Source organism: Cyprinodon tularosa, unplaced genomic scaffold (genome assembly GCF_016077235.1).
Source record: "Cyprinodon tularosa strain WSP-4 unplaced genomic scaffold, ASM1607723v1 ctg47, whole genome shotgun sequence".
Lineage (NCBI taxonomy): Eukaryota > Metazoa > Chordata > Actinopteri > Cyprinodontiformes > Cyprinodontidae > Cyprinodon > Cyprinodon tularosa.
In genome coordinates this window covers 1102671-1120186 of record NW_024039196.1, presented here as the reverse complement: position 1 = coordinate 1120186, position 17516 = coordinate 1102671, and the positions used below count along the sequence as shown (strand labels likewise).

The window sequence follows — 17516 nt, the reverse complement described above, 5'->3', positions numbered from 1 at the left end:
GCGAGAAGCAGTGCAGGGGCACAGCACCGACACCCACTCTATCTCTTAGGAAAATTTTGGATAGGGCATTTTTTTTAAAATGTTTTGGTTGATGAAATCTTGGTTTAATTTGCAATGCATTGGCGGACCACAAGGGGTACTAGTACCCCTGGTTGGGAATCCCTGATTTAGATTATGACTGAATCATTCTGATAGGTCAACAGGTTTTGATCTTAGTTCTAGCTGCATTTTGGGGGTTTGTGTCCTGTTGGAAAGTTATTTTGCCTCTAACAGGTGTAGCAAGGTATGAGCAAATAAATAATCACATGGCGAGTTGAGGTGATGATGATAAAGATGTAAGGAAGCTTTTTTGGGTAAAGGTAACACACATTTATTTTCCTAGTTTAAATAATATTGCATTTTTTACTACAGTATGAATTAATTACTTATGATAAAACAAAGTAATTCACAATCCCCCTATAGTACCCTCCCCGCCCCTGATGATTAAGACCTCTGCTCCAAGGCCTGGAGAACTCTTTATATTATATTATATTATATTATATTATATTATATTATATTATATTATATTATATTATATTATATTATATTATATTATATTATATTATATTATATTATATTATATTATATTATATTATATTATATTATAATATAATTATATTATGACTTATGGAGGCAATTGATTGCACTTGATATATATGTGGGGAGATGAGTAAATATGAACCCATATGAAAAGCATGACTTGTTTCCTTTTCACATAAGCAGTGGGTATGACTTTGTGTTGATCTGCTACATTAAACACCAGTAAAATATCTTTATGGTTTTGTGTAGTAAAAGGGAAAATTTTACAACAAAGAAGTTATAGACGTTATATATATTTTTTAAAGACAGCACAGACACTGTTTTCCTGTATATTATGATTAGACAACCATGCCTCAAACAATGATTACTAATACAAATATAACATTAGGGTTTAAGACTGAAACCAGACATATGGTCTGAATATATGAATTGACTTTATTTCAGGACATTTTGTTAAAAAGATTAGTTCTTGCAGGAGAAAAAAAATCTAAAAGCAGAATGAGCCAGGAAAAAAAAAAATGTTTCACTAAACTGAAAAAGAACAAGGCATTGCAGTCCAAGCCGATTCTGTGACAGTTTCTCTTCATTTCTTTTTACTTTTCTTGGACAAGAGCCTGTTGAAAACATTGGAGTCAGCAGGAGCTCAGCTTATCATATTTTGCCACTCTGAAAGGATGAGGCGGTGAGGATTTTTATTCTATAACCATCCAAGGCTGTAAAAAGGGATGATTCACAGCCCTTTACCTCACTGTCCCTGCATAGGCCGTTCTCATCATGGTCAACTGCTTTGCCCATCCCCCCTTCTCAGTTAACTGCCTGTCCACAGTTGGATGAGCCAACTGTAAACCACACCGGGTCTGTTAATTAATTAATGTCCCTTAACTGCAAGGCAGACTCCCCCCATTGTACTAGAGTAGTTTTCAGCTGGTTACAGAGGTGCTCACTTGTGCTTTTTGGTTCCGCTGGTGTTGTTGTGGGAAGGCAAAAGAAACAGCTGTGGATGGTCTTCAGCATCATACCCAGTATCAATCATCCAGAGGGCCATTGTGGTCCTGTCCTGTAAACGGCGCCAGTGCAAGCAGGGAGGGAGACAGAGAAAGAAGAAGAGAGAGCCGAAGGAAGAAGGGGGAAGGGGGTAGGGTGGATGCAGGGAGAACCAGGGAAGAGGATGGTCGGTGAACTGCCTGGATGCCCACCTCAGCTCCTCCTGTGGGTCTGGGGGGCTCTGCTGCTGTCTCAGTGTCTGTCGTTGGTTCTCTCCCAGGTCCCGGATCCTGAGGTAAGAGTCTGCAGGCGCTATTTTTCATCCAATGTTATCTTCACAGAAATGATGCAGGTGTTTCATTGGTAACACATAGTAATCATAAAAGACTCGGTGGTTGGAAAAAAATATGATTGTTTGTGCTGGTGTGGACAGTAATACAGTATAGTTTTGCCAAGTCTTAGTGTTAATATTTGCTTAGATTGAGTGGAAGACTGATAACTTGATTTCCACCTTAGTCTGACTTCAGTGCTTTTGAAATTGGGCAAAAACAAAAGGGGAGAATGTGCAAATTCACAGATGAAAGTAATGTTATAAGATTGTTGCAAAAAGTGCAACCTTATAGAAGTAAAACAGCTAGGATCCAAGTAATGAAACCTACATTTGAAAAATTATTTTGGTGAGCAAAAACAGAGCATAGAAGCTAGTTTCATTTGCAGACAGACCATCCATATCAGCACAAGTTTCACACGCCTCTAACGAAGATAAGAGAAAACGCAGGAAAACTCTAGAGGCAGTACCTGCCCTCTAGCTTCACACAGGCTGCCTTTTTTTTTTTTTTTTTAGCTTTAACACTTAAATGTTAAAGCTAAAACTTGGGGCAAAAACTTAAAATGTATAAATAGGCTCAGGTCTTTGCCCAGTAGGCCATAATATGCATGGATAATAATAATAGTTAATGGCATACATTAGAACACTGCCTTATTAATCAATAAACTGTAATTTGAATTTGCTTAGTTCTAATTGGCTTCTGTAAGATATCAGTCCTCTAAATTGTTACCTTGATTTTTTTTTTCTTGTCTCCAAATGATATGTGAAAAGAAGCAAAGCTCTCTTAAAATGGATTTTCAAATCTGTTGAAAATTCAACAGAGAAACTATCCAGCAAGAGGTCATTATTTGCTGCAATTTGTGGTGCTTCAGTTTAGGAACTTTGAGGTCATATTTCTTAAAAAAAAAAAAAAAAAAAAAAAAAAAAAAGGTTTTCATTCAAAAATTGTTGCTCATACAAGGATTTAAAAACGTTTCTCAAAACAGTATTTAGATGCAGGGCTAAATCCCTCTTTTATGTAAATAAGGTCTTTTGGTATTGGGAAGCTTTTTTGTTCAGATTCAGAGTTTTTCTTAGTGCTTCTGAAACAGTAGAAAGCTTTTTGTTTTATATTACCTACAGCTTACCGTATCTTTGATTTAGCCAAAATAAATGTTGGTGCTTCTCTGCTGAATACACATTAACCTCTTCTTTTCCTTTATTTCAATAATTTTTTTTTCTTGTCTTTTTTTGCTGGAGGATAATATGAAGCTATTACGACAGGAAAGGCAGAGAGAACATTGAGTTAATTCAGAATTTAAGAGCAGAAGTAGAATAAAGCAGAATAATAAAAAAAAATGCTTTTTTTTGTCCTCCAGCAGCCTGAGTATAGAGTTTTATAACTATAAGCTTTATCAAAAAGGGATGTTTTAAGCCTAGCCTGAAAAGTAGACAGGGTGTCCACTTGTAAGTAGCATGATAACCAAAATATCTGATTCCCATTCTACTGTTAAAAATTCTAGTATACTTGCAGATTGAGAGTAAAGGTCTATATTAGGAACAAAAGTAAATTTATTCTGGTCTGGATTTAACAGAAAGCCAATTCAGGGACGCTAAAATAGGATAAATATAACTTTCTTTTCATCACAAGTCTGGCTGCAGCATTTAGGATCAGCTGAAGATTTTTGGCTACATTTCTGTGTGATACTAAAGAATTGAAATAGAACAACCATAAAGTAAAAAATGTATAGACCAGTTTCTAAACATCACCTCTAGACAAGATATGTCATCTCCTTTGCAAAATTCCACCAATGAAAGAAGTCAATTCTGGAAAACTTTTTCATTCCGGATGTTCAATAAATCATATTTAATTGATTTAATTTAATTGATTGATTTAATTGTTGTTTTGGCTGCTTTATATTCAGCTTATCCTTTCTTTCCATTTGACCACCTCAATGTGTAAGCAAGCAAATATAATAATTGTCTATTTTTAGGACAGTTTTTGTTGCTTCATAGATTAAAGTGTAGGGTTTCCACAACAACCTTGTATTATCCAGTTAAATGATCAATATACAGCAGACAGAGAAAAATCCTTTTGATTAGTTTATCGGGGGTGATGCTCTGCTGGTTTTGGTTGCACTGATCATTTATCCAATTGGGAAAAGATATAATTGTTCTTCCCTAAGCTTCAGATATAGGGGTTAGGGGTGAGATAAATAGTTTAAAATTCTAACAGAAGAAATCAATAGGAAATATCCCAGCAACATAATATTGCTAGATCTATTTAAAGGGGAAGCACATTAACAATTTGGCTCTGGTTTAAGTGCTGGGTTTGCAGAACTCTGCCCTTGTTACTACAAATGAGTGAAATGTCTCCTAAACAAAATGATAGAAATAGTCTAACATCAAAATGTATAAGCTGAAATAACTTTAATGCTCTTTATGAGTTTAACCTTTTATACTGGAAATGAAAGAAAATTCTTTAAAATGATTGCTGGTAACACATCAGTATAGATTGTAGAAATATTGATATAGGTCTACACAGCAGGTCAGAATTATTATGTTTTAATGTGAAAAATGAGTTTGCTTTGTCGTCTCTTTGCAGCTTTTACCCACAGAACCCCCAAAGAAGCCGGATCCTGTCAATTCAGAGACTGTCGTTTTCTGGGGACTGCGGTTATGGCAGGTCATAGGCATCTTCTCAGTGTTTGTCTTGGCTGTTGGTCAGTATTCGTTTATTGTTAAAGTCTCCCATGCTAGCTAACGTGAAAGTGTAACAGTAATCCCAACTACAATTATTGAACCCCCTTTGCATTTTTTTTTTATTTGTAGGCATCATTCAGAATTGCTCAGATATTAAACTACACAAATCTAGTTCACATAGTTTAATAAAATAAATTAATACCCTACTTACTTTGAATGACTATATGCAATAACTCAGCATACATTTGGAAAGCAGCTACATCTAAGGCACACTTGATTTGACAATTTGAGGGATTCATTTATGTGCTTGATATAGATTCCCCTAATAATACAATAGCTGTGTGAAATGTTTAGAAAAGATAATTATTTGCTTTACTCAAACATAAAAAAGAATGAAGCAAAAATAGAGAAGGCCTCAAAGTTTCCCATATATATTTGGAAACAGATTTTGAAGGATTGAGGTTAGAGGAAGTGTGGCTACAACACCTAGATGTACTGTAGCAAAAGGAGGAAGCCATCAACAGCTGCCAACAACTCCCGAAGAGGCAGACAGTCAAAAACCATGGGGCTTGGTAGCAGCAAATGGACAGTTTTAAGTGTCCATAGAAAGCACATAATCAACATTGAAGGATTATATGTTTAACTTCTAGGGGGAACACTACTACTGACTCTAAATCACAAAAATATTCAAAGTCCACCAAATTGTGTTTCCTGGAAAACATTTCTGGTGATATTTTAAGCAGGTTATTGCACAAGGTAAACCATGGATATTAATGAACAGAAGTTATTTGGCAACGCAGGGCAACGGCTAAGATTCTGTAGGAACACCCCCACAACCAGGTGCCTGGCTGTTAATTACATGTAGCGTAACAATGGGGGCTCCACTAATATTTTTATTCAATCCATTTAAAAACATTTTTATTCCTGAAAAAAGGATGAACCTTTACTTTTTTTGGTTCTTGAAGAAAAATGTCTTTAGACTGTTAATGCTGAAAGTCTGCATTGTAAATAGTTTCTCATTTTAGTAGTTCATGGTTATTTTATTTAAAAATGCAAAAAAAATTAAAAAAAATCCATGAATGCATGGAGAAAATATTAATATATATATAAAATAAGAGGATATGGAGAAGTCATAACCCCTCACTCTACAGGTTTTTTCTAGGTTAGTTTTTCCTCAGTCAAATGTGAAGCACTTAGCTGGTAATAAGTGGAGGGTTGTTAATCCTTTAGCCTCACCATATCTGTGATTTTGTCCCTTTTTTCTTCAGTTATCACCCTGTGCTGCATTTTCAAATGCCGGATTCCAAGGACGAAAAAGGAAATCGAAGCACGACATGCACAACGACAGGCTGCCAAAAAATATGCCAACACATTAGAGACAGTGCCACCTCTGAATGAGCTGACTGAGGTCCCAGGATGTAAGTAGTTATCTCTCTCTAATACCATTTCAGTATCAACATGACAGAACTTTGTCTATAATAAAAGCGAGAGCAGGCTTTAACTTTGATGTTGACTTGAGCAGTTTACTGAAATTGATCCCTTTTATGCTTTACCTCCTAAGTTTGAATTAATCTGTTTGAAAATGGGATAAGCTATGACACTGAAAGAGGCTGTTTTTACATCGGCTTTGCCTTCACAATATTTGTTTTTAAATATAACCATTCAGGATTGATATACGCGAAAAAACATTTGAGGAAATGTAATTTATTTATGTTAATGCATAGTTTACAGGGAAGAATAAAACATATCCAGAAAATTTCTCACTGTTTTGTGATTTACAACCATCTTACATAACACTTTCCTGTTTTAATATATTTCACTGGATAAAAGTTTGCCTTAACTTTCTGTTATTTGCTTGAGGCTTTGAAAGCTCTGTTCCTATAATCTCCTCTTTTCCTTCACTTTCCTTCTGTCTTTTCTTCCTTCTTCTCTTCCAGCAACTCCAGATTCCTCTGCAGTGCAGACAGTGTCTGAGCAGGTCCAGGCTCAAAACCCTAACAGCAGTCCTCTCTCTGTGGTTAGGGTCAGCGAAGACCTACCCAGCTCTCTCTCTTTGCCAGAGTCAGGATGATGTTTTTTTTTTTTTTCCTTTAGTTTTCTTTCACTCTTATCTTCTCTGACCAGCTACTTTATAACGCATGCTTTTCACAGTAGCAGCCACTCTAAAAGCACCCTTTATTCATGTATCCCACATACCTTTCACTCTTATCCATTTAGTTAATGTGGTCTCCATTAATAGTCAGCAGATACACTTGTAGCAAAAGTAAAATACATGCAACAGAAATTGTATATTTTATTTACTTTGCTTACTGCATCACTTATAAAATGTTAGCAATAAGATATAACAAAAATAATGAAGATGTGCTTACTAGTGACCTAGTCTGTGAGATAACTCCTACTAGGAATACTAAATACATATACCGCTGCTTTTACAATATTTTAGTTTTATAGCAGTTTGACTTGTAGTCTTCACTATATATATATATATATATATATATATATATATATATATATATATATATATATATATATATATATATATATATATATATATATATATATATATATATATATATATATATATATATATATATATATATATATATGAATGTGTATTGTTGTCTGTGGGGGTGTGTTTGTGTGTGTGTATGCATTTACACACAAGGTGGTATCGAATTACTTACCCCCATTAATGTTACACTTGCATATCAATATGATGGGAGGGTAAACAGAACCTGGGTGCACACAAACTACAGTTTTAAAATAAAACCTTTATTTATTAATGGATAAAGCTATTCAAACCTACTTAGGTTTATGTATGTATTTATGTGTATTCTATTAACCCCTAACACCTAAAACTAATAAGTTCTTGCCATCATTTGCATCTACTGTTCTCAACAGCTTCTAACAGTAACCACAAGGTAACTAGTAAAAAATATTTCAAATGGCTATGGAAGAATTTGGATCCGTCTTTGTAAAATTGCTTTAACATGAAAAACTTTACCACCTTAAGGCTTTTTAAACTATAAGCACCCTGATTAAGAGCTGTCCATTACATCCTGTAGATTTAAATTAAGATTTAATTCCCTCCTGATTTTACAAATACAGATACTTTGCCTATTTTCTAATCAAGACTAAAACATGCTCTGTTCAGACTGCATATTTCAACTGATTGCCCTGTGCTAGTCTTATTATTGTGTATTGTTAAACATGTCTTTTGTACAGTGACCTTTGATGTTTTAAAAGGTGCTTTAAATAAAATGGTCTATAGGTATATGCTCCTTTCAATTGCCCTTTTTCGGAAGATTGTAAACCAAATGTACAGCACTTTTTGGCAGCTGTGGTTGCTTTAAAAGCGGAGGGCATGCATCTTCCAAAAAAAAAAATCCTGACTATCCTCAATGGTTCTCAAGAAAAACTGCTGTCCCTGCAGGAGAAGCAAATTCAGTCTCCATCTAATTTCTGACCAGCTTTGGGGATTTCAGGATGTTTACCTTTTGTCAAAACAAGACAGAAGTGTAGCATTAACCTCATCCTTGAGTTAGTGGGTTACAAGACAGTAAGAAGCATATATTTGTCTCATGATATCATGTAGGGGAACCTTTGCCCAGACTGAGGATAATCCCAAACTCAGTTCATATAATGTCAAGTTCTAAGTTGCCAAAAAGCTATGTGGTCATTTCCAGGTGTCTGACAAAAATACTTGCTGTGATTCTTCCACATCTCTTGATACTCTTTGCTGCAGTGCAGCCCTAAAACATTTAATAATTTATGCCACAGCCACCTGCTGACTGGTGCATCCAAGTCTTACTCAATAAAATATAATGGATCGAAATTGTGCTGGTATTGGAAAATCGGCTCCAAAATAGTTTTTTTTTTTTTTTTTTTTCCCAGCATCTGCTTGCAGTTTCAGGGTCCGTCTTTAGCATTTATAGGCTGGCATAACCAAGCTACTGCTGTATATGTTCACAGCACAGGTTATGGACTATAACACAATAGAAGAGCAAACAAATATAATCAAATAAATAGAAACCAAGTGACTTTGTCATATTATCTATTGATGTGATCTTGCCTTACATACTCACTTTTGGTGTTAATATCTAGTTAGTCGGTGTTGGCTACCTCCAGCTCTAAATGCGTACTTTAACAAAATGGTATAACAGTCTTACAAGTGGATGGAGGAGAGGGAGAGGAAAAAAAATTCGATCAGAGTGTATCAGGGAGATTTTTTAGCACAATAATGGAAGAGAAGGTAGAATGGTCTGGCCCATATACAGTCATTCAAATAACGAATGGGCTGTTTTTAGCTAAATATCTGAGAAAATAGCCAACTATACTTTTTGTAGTCTGCATACTCGTAATATATACATCTAGTAATGTATACATGAAATTGGGTAGTTCATCTCTAATTTCATGGAAGACTTCTACATGACTTAAAGAGACCCATAACTTTCTCTTCCACCCTATAAAACAGAATCACTCTCTAAAAAAGTGCATGAATTCTGTATTTATTATCTTTAATGTTAGCATATTTATGTCAGTAATCATTGTTCATATTCAAACAACTGAGATGTCCAATTAGTTACATTCCACATGAGATAATCACTAATGCCACCCATTAAATTGGAACTGCTGGTTCTGGGTTAATTTACTTCCACATGGGATCACCTGGGTGGAGTGACCACTGGGGTGGCCAATTATTGGCCGTGACCATCCCTGCATCTAGCGTCATCCCTGCTAATGGAATATTATTATTATTATTATTATTATTATTGTGGTTTCACTAGGTGTTTATATGGAGTTCATAAACATTCATTTAATGTACTGTAGTGTTAGGTGATATACATAGACATTTAAAAAGTCAATAATAACAAAAGTTTATTTATACAACTAAACAAATGTTAATAAAATAAGATGTTTTTCACTTCTGTATGTGTGATAAAGTTAATATTTTTGTTGTATCTGTATTCATCCTTTTTATAAAGAATTAGGAGTTAAATGTCATGAAGAATTTAGATGAGTTTGCTGCTTGCTTGGTAGCTCTCACACAAAAAAAACAAAACAAGGGTATTCTTATTATTTTGGTCATTATTCAATGAACTTATACCTCAAAACAGAATGTAGTTTTCACTTTTGTATTTCATTAAGCTCTCCCCTTTTACATTGATCCTCTGTATTTGTAGTTATGTGGATGAAGCTTGCATGCAAAATGTTGTACTTGAACCTTGGAGTTGGCTCAGAGCTTGTCTGCCTGGCTGTGTGTTTCCTGGACGGGGCCGCCTCTTACAGTTGCTTTTTGTATCTCTGCTTCTGTCTCCTTGAACCCCAGTCACCCTCAGCAGATGGCCGCTCACACTGAGCCTGTTTCTGCTGGAGGTTTCTTCATGTTAAAAGGACGTTTTTCCTTTCCACTGTCGCTACAAGCATGCTTAGTGTGAGGGATTGTATTCGAGTCAATGAGTCAATGCAATCAACTGGCTTTCCTTAGACAGAGAATTTTGAATCGATTTGACTGTATGATCTGGTGAACTGTAAAGTGCCTTGAGATGACACGTGTTGTGAATTGACGCTATATAAATAAACTGAATTGAATTGAAACCTGGAAGCAGCTTTGATAACACCAACCAGACTGGTTTGTCAAGAACGCAACATGTGGTGTTTGATTTGAATAATGTAAAAGGTAAACTTTCGTTCTTATTTGTCTGTTTTTTAATTAAGTGTCATCTGCCCTCTGAGAGAGAATACAGCTCCAACTTAAATGAAATGCTTCAGTTGGTAGCAAGTAACTTAATTATAAAGTTTAGCTACATTTTTTTAGAGTGATTTAATTTGACAACTCATTAAATAAATGAAAAACTGTTTTAATTAAATGAAATTGGATCAACTCAATTAAATTACTTATTACCAGTCGAAGCAATGTATTTACTGCCTTTTTTTTACCTTTTCTGTGTCAGAGCAATCCTATCTTCTCTGCAGATTCTGCTTTAACTTTGTGGTGGCCATGACAATTGATGCGCTGACTCATGTGTAATTGATTTGGAACAATTACACACTTAAGAACTTATATTTATTTTTAAAGATTAATATCACAAATACGATTTGTATAAAAAAGAGATTAAAAGCATCATAATAAAAATACTCTTGCAAGAGCCTCCACATCTCTTCAATCTCGTGTCATCATGTGAATACTCATCCATGGGACTTTATAACTAATCAACCATTCCACTGGGATAAGAGGGGAGACTATAATGAAATGCTGAAGATGATTTCAGGCATTTATTTTTGCAGGACGGCAGCAAAAAGCTAAAAGAACAAAATGTAAATTCATGCATTTTCTCCCAGATTGTGTAAAGCTGATGGTGCACCTGAAATTTAATCACTAGCAGCATCTGACAAGCCAGAAGAACTCATAATAGGCTGGAAATGGCAGCATTGGATGTAAAGCCACATTTATCTTTATCTATCTTACAAGTGGGTAATAATAAAGGAATGTGGTAAATCACAGATGGAAAGATATCAGACATGTTTAGTGAGTCTTCAACAGTCTAAATATACATATTGTTTTAATAAGTGATTCTATGAGAATGACTGAAAAGTAAACAGGATGATTTTCTTTTGTTTATAAAATCCCCTTAAATAAATATTCCACTTATAAAAATATATTTTTCTATCAAGAAGTTAGCATCTAAAATTCAAAGAATTTTATAACACTTGATAGAGAATTGAAATGATTGCTTTTTCCCTTTTGCTGATGATGCATGGCTGCATTTCTAAGGATAAAATATATAGGTGGATGAATATTTATATGAATATTTAGAAACTAAAGTATAAACTGACATGTGACATTGATCCCTCCAGCACTGTACATTAGCCAGGTTTTTGTACCTCTGTACAGATCAAGTATGGAATATCTGGGAGGGTGGAGTCAGATAGGAAAAATAATTAGCTTTTTTAGTTTTAGCGCCTTTATTTTTTATGATAAAGATAATGAGGAGAAAAAAAATCCAGAATCGGACTCCTCCCTTCCTATCTAAAATGTTCCCCACTGAACTAATCACAAGGCTTCTGGTGTATATAGATCTAAACTAGAGTGTGTGTGTGTGTGTGTGTGTGGCCTTCATTTATCTTTCTTCATACCTTAGATCAGATGATTCCAAAGCGGAACGTAGATCATTTCACATAGATCCATATTAATATACTGTATCCTTAGCAAGCAAGTAAAAAAACCCACAAATAAATAAATATAATTAAACATACTTTTACTTTTTCTTAGTCTTACTGTGTGTCATCTGTCAAAAAAAAGAAAACAATCTCTGTAAATATGAAATATTTCTATATGTGCTGCTTGCCTGTATAGCACTGATACTGGATGAGAGTCCAGCCGATTTGCTTTTACAAGCAACAGCCATGAGGGCCCTCAGGACCCTCATGGCTGTTGCCATGAAGTTCTATTTAGTAATTGTGTTTAAAACTTTATTAGAATCGGCTACGGGAAAAAGGGACATTTTTGCCATGGACGTGGAGACCGAAGGTGCACTGAGAAAGGGAGAGGGGATGAGAATTAAGCTGAGAGAGAAAGAGAGAAGGGGAGAGAGGGCAAGAAAGACAGAGAATAAATGAGAGAAAAAACAAAAACAGAGAATACAGAATAAATAGAAGTCTGTTTCCACACATGCAGAGGGAAGAAAATAAAAAAGAAAAGAACACACCAACTATGACAAAAGAGGGAGTAGGGAAATGGCTGAACACAGTAAATACATGTAAACAAACATCAAAAGCAAAATCTGTGAAGATTACACATTTATTCAGCGCTATATATAGTTCAAAGAGCAGCTTGATATTAAGCATAACTACATATTTCAATACCTGGAACCAAATGCCTGTAAAGTATATCCATAAGTGTGTGAATACAAATAAGTTTTAAATGGCTCCTTCAGCAAGAATATAAGCTTAATAGCAGGTGTGAGGGGTTGCAACAGATATTTTAACAAAGCCCAGAGGAAAGCAGCCCCATTTTTGTTCAGAGTAATGGACTACAAAACCTGAGAAAGGTTACATTTCCTCCCCCCTAAAGAGGGTTTTCTAGGTTTGGCACGTGTTGTAATTATCAAGGGAGACAGAGGCACTAAAAAATTCTTATAGTTCCTGGAGTATCTTGTGCCTGGACACAGTGCAGTTGCTGACCACACATCATGGCAGCTGGTCAGGGTGCTCTCAGTGTTGCCTCTGTAGAAGAGATAGAGATGTCGCTTGGCTCTCATGGTCAGTGATGCTCGTTTTCCAGGTGGGCACTATAACCTCTATCATTTTCTCTTAATTCCAGGAAAGATTATCTCTGAAATATGGGATGGTTTAATTGCTTTGTTTATTTCATCTACATTCTACAGCTTAAATGCAATGTTAATGCTTTTTTAAAAATGATTAAGTATTATGTTTTAGGGCTGCTCAGTGGGTAGCACTGCTTCCTTGCAGCAAGAAGGTTCTAGGTTTGATTCGCGGCCTGCATATTCCCCCTAAGCATGTGAGGGTTCTCTCCAGGTACACCGGCTTTCTCCCACAGTCCCAAAACTTGACTGTTGGGTTAATTATCTTCTCTAAATTCTCCTTAAGTGTGTGTGCATGAATGGTTGTTTGTCCCGTTTGTCTCTGTGTTGCCCTGCGATGGACTGGCAAACTGTCCAGGGTGTACCCCACCTCTGGCCCTTAGACAGCTGGAAATAGGAACCAGCACCCCTCGTAACCCTGCTTGTGATAAGCGTGACTGAAAATGGATCGATGGATGAATATTATTTTGTTTATGGTAATGTTTCATCATATGTATATTTAGTAAAACATTTAAAAAAGAACATTAATACCTCTTTAAGGGGGGGCGTGGTTAAAACTATTATTTTTTAGAGCTCTTAGAGACCCGCAGGAGGCATTGTATATGTTTTGTTTAAAGTAATTAAAATATTAAATAGGTCATAGACAGTGCGACTATTCCACCTGTATTGCAATTGGAAGCACAGATTGTTTACCTAACATTTAGTCTTTGAGGAAGAGCCTAATGCATTTTCTTCCTTTTCTTCAGCTGCAAAACCAGAAGAAAAGACTGAAGTTCCATCTGTGTCTGGAAAAGTGGATGCTGATAAAGGAGAAAAGAGGAACAAGGAAGGGAAGAAAGACAAAAGTGCCAAAGAAGGGAAAGGTGATGAAAAGGACGCTTCAACAAAAAAGAAGGGAGAAAAAGGAGAGAAAGAGGAAAAGGGAGCGTCCAAGAAAGAAGGTGGCGAAGGAAAAACAAAGAAGGTTGACAAAGGAGAAAAGAGCGACAGAGGCAAAGGAGGGGCTAAAGCAAGAAATCCGAAAAATGAACACTGAACCCCTTTAAAACAAAGAAAAATATCTCCCTTTTTTATTATACTCAGCAAATGTTATACTTTTCTAAAATAAAAGTTGTATATTGACTTCAAAATAAAGTTAAATCAATTTCAAAAACCGTGCTCCTCAGTGTTTAAGTAAGAATCAGAAAAAAAGCAGAAAATAGTGAAATTACATTTTTATTTTCTTACACTGTACTGATGATCAGAACATTTTCTCTAGTATTTACAATGATATATACATATACCTTCATCAGAGCTGACTGAAATGATGAAAACACATATCTAAGGAAACACTGCCAACATACTGTACTAGAGTTTTACACAAGGCCTTAAAACTAATCCTACCTCCACTGTGTACATTTCAGCATAAATAAATGACATAAAACACACCATTTACTTCCAGAAAGAGGTATTTATAAGAGTTATAGCATTAGCTTTATGAAAATTGGTCTCAAATTTCTGAAAAACAATCACTGCATGAGCGAAAAACATCAAAACAGAATATTGTGGAAAAGGAGATAAAGTGCTTAAATAAAAATCCAAAGTGTTTCAATGCAAAGGTACTCTGTTCTGACTGACCTTATTACAGAAAGGTTATTAACAGTAATTATATTTAGTTTTTTTTACATAATATCTTTTGCAAAGGATATGCAATTTTAGTAATAAAAAGTTTATATACGTTTATGAAAGTCATATTTCTACCACACAACAAGGAACAGACATCATCTTACATTAGGTCTATGGATCCACTAAACCTTCTGTTGTACTGTACTTGTCACAGTGGGAGTGGGTAAAGAGGTGTAAGATATTTCTTTTAGATGAAGTAAACTAATTTGTACATTTTCACAATGCTTGTAGTGTTTTTAATACTCAATGAAAACAGTGATGTGTCTATATGTCTAAACAGTCAAAATTCTTTTTTTTGGAATAATGTTTTAAAATGTGTAAAACACTGGAATGCAATTTGTGGTTTTCTGCTTGTATGTAATAATATGATTTAAAAAAAAAAAATTGTTAGACTTTACAGTTTATGTTCTACTGTAAACAAAGCACCGAGATTTCTTTAATAGATGGAGAGAAGGAGAGCTGAAATATTAATACCTATTTTAGCAATTGTGATATAAAAAATATATATATTATAGATTGTAATTTCGGTTTGTATGTTAAACATATGGTAGTAATGTGGATATATCCAGTAGCTCTTTAATGAGCCCATTACTAGATTTGATGCTGAATGCAGTCTGAATTAATAGTCACATTTTAGATCATATCTTCAAAAACATGTAATTAACATCAATGGAAGATGTTGTTTTTATGTATGTTTAATCTTTTTTAAAGAGGATTACCACAATATTGGGTGTAAACATATAATGCTATTGAAGCATAACATTTTTCCAAGCTATTCCAAGCCTTTTTTCTTTGGTATGATAATAACATGTCGTACACTGTCAGCCATAAAGGCTTATTACAGGGTTTTGGAATGTGTCAAAAACTAACTGTATGTATGTGACAGTTCTGTTTTCAGTCTCGACAAATAATGCTGACATTCTTTTAACTAATACCTGAGCACAACTATGATACAACAGCTACAGGACATATACGTGCGACAACATTTAGCTCACAAATAAGACTGTATTTTGATCTGTAAACATTGTGACTTGAATATGAAAAAAGTTAAAGCCACACTATTGGGCTTTTTTTAAAATCATTTTGCAGAAACGTCTCTCCCTGATTGGTGGGGAAATCTATTCTAACAAACCTATTACATTTCCTTTTTCACTCAGGAAAAAAGGCTTCCTGTTTCCACTTGTTTTGAATAGGGTTTAATACCATAAAAATCGTGAAAGATATCTAGCGATTAAATTAACTATTCATGTTCTTTCTTCACTACAAAGTGCACATAACTAAATAGCTATGTTCCTTTTTTATAATCCATTTTACATTGTGTAATTTTTCTCAACTAAAACTGTTTAAAAAGTACTTTAATTTGAATATATTAGAATTTACAGGATAGTTTTCTTGAACTGTAATGGAGGTCACCTTTAACTTTTAAGAAAAAAGTTAATGTAACACACATATTTCAGAAAAGTGCATGGTAAGTCAATACTATAAGAAATGTACATGTTACAACCCACCTTAGAACACAGCTAAACTTTTCAAATCATCCAGAAACGGAAGTCGCAAGAAAATTCCTTGATAGTTAAAGGAAAGCTACAGGTAAGTTTCATCAAGGTTCATAGTAAGTTCTTGGAAAGCACATTTTGGTTAGCCTTGTATTAAACTCAACACTGGAAACTACTCAGTTTCATAATAGTTCAATGAAAGTACCTGGATAATTTAATCAATGTTCCTAGTAAGTACTGGATGCATCACATCGTGCAAGCACACTTTTTAAAGAAAAGATATGGAAATTTATACATTCATTACAATCCTTCATAACCCTTCTGATTAGAGGAAATAATATGTCAATCAAAACAGGAGTATAACAGATGACAAGATAAAAAACAAAGCTGACAAGGTTTAAAAAGCTTGAAGTCTGGAGTTGTATAAATTGCAGAAACACCACCTCAAAAATATAAAATCTTGTGTTCGACAACAAAGGATTTTAATTACCTGAGTAACTTCCCTTTTACACTGACACAGATGTGAGTCAATGCAGAAGAAATATGACCCATGCCACAAACAAGAAATGCCGTAAAAAATGTCTGGAATAACTTCTTTTTTTTTCTAAATAATTACTTTGAGAATGACAATTCCCCAGCTTTGATTTACAGTTAGTATGTTAGGCTGATCTCTCTTTAACGTTAGGCTTAAATTATAAACAAAACATTAATATGCATTGTATGCAAACAGAAATCTCCATTAAAAATAGTCATGGCAGTAAAATCAACCTTTTCAAATTTCAGCCGGTCTGAGGCTTTTACACATTCTCTGCTGTAGAAGGTTGATGAGCAAAGACGGTCTGCCATAAGAAATTTGGCATCTTCCTTGGAAAAGCAATATTTATCTTTTTTATCCCTTGAGCCTCATCCGTTTGCAATGTTCAGGCTCAGTTTACAGGAGAAAAGAATTGGTACTTCATGCAGTAACTACCTTCAGACGCACCTAAGAGTGTCCATGATTTGCCTTTCCCCTCTCCCTCACATGACTGTCTCCCTCTCCTCCTCCACTACAGGTGTAGGTTTCTCTTGCTCGCTAGACCGTGTATGTGTAGACTGATCCTCTTCAGGGATATGGAGTTCCTGGCCCGAGGAAGGTACTGAGTTCTCAGAGACGGATCCATTCTTTACATATCCAGGAAGGTTCCTGTGGCCATTTACAGGCACTGGCCCTAGCCTTGTGGTGAGGTGGAGGGCCAGGGGTCCTCTGGCAGTGACATTGGTTACGCTGGTATGTGATACCATTGGACCATAACTGTAAGTATTACTTCCACTTCGAGCTTTTCTCTTGAAATCAAGAGCCAAGGTTCTTCTGCTCCATGACTTCTTGATCTCAGCTTGCACCTACAAGGAGAATTTATGTATCTATTAGGGATTTATCTGACACTGATATCTAAAAAGAAATTTCAAAGCAAACCTATG

The 17516-nt window shown here is 35.1% G+C and overlaps 2 protein-coding genes across 4 annotated transcripts in view; one reads left to right on the top strand and one right to left on the bottom strand.

Annotated features, from left to right (window-relative positions):
* The first annotated feature begins 1380 nt into the window (after positions 1–1380).
* tmie (transmembrane inner ear) lies at positions 1381–14344 on the top strand. 3 transcript variants are annotated; one of them, XM_038301593.1, is made up of 5 exons: positions 1387–1858; positions 4476–4593; positions 5842–5991; positions 6511–6634; positions 13644–13808. In XM_038301593.1, the coding sequence occupies exons 1-5, from the start codon at positions 1724–1726 to the stop codon at positions 13666–13668; spliced, it is 552 nt and encodes a 183-aa protein (XP_038157521.1). In that variant the 5' UTR covers positions 1387–1723; the 3' UTR covers positions 13669–13808. The 3 variants fall into 3 exon arrangements, with proteins under 3 accessions (XP_038157520.1, XP_038157521.1, XP_038157522.1); XM_038301592.1 differs by lacking the exon at positions 6511–6634 and having other exon boundaries at positions 1381–1858; positions 13644–14344; XM_038301594.1 differs by lacking the exon at positions 13644–13808 and having other exon boundaries at positions 1388–1858; positions 6511–7061.
* A 524-nt stretch (positions 14345–14868) lies between these two features.
* pth1r (parathyroid hormone 1 receptor) overlaps positions 14869–17516 on the bottom strand; it is a 79749-nt gene continuing 77101 nt past the window's right edge. The window contains exon 13 of the mRNA XM_038301590.1: positions 14869–17438. Coding sequence (XP_038157518.1) covers positions 17076–17438 — 363 coding nt within the window. The 3' untranslated portion in view covers positions 14869–17075. The remainder of the gene's footprint in view (positions 17439–17516) is intronic.

Bases quoted from the DNA above. Each gene is read 5' to 3' on its own strand.
- tmie (XM_038301592.1), top strand. From the start codon at position 1,724: ATGCAGGGAGAACCAGGGAAGAGGATGGTCGGTGAACTGCCTGGATGC. The intron at 4,594-5,841 runs GTCAGTATTCGT...TTTTTTCTTCAG, and splicing joins AGTGTTTGTCTTGGCTGTTG to TTATCACCCTGTGCTGCATT. The intron at 5,992-13,643 runs GTAAGTAGTTAT...CCTTTTCTTCAG, and splicing joins GCTGACTGAGGTCCCAGGAT to CTGCAAAACCAGAAGAAAAG.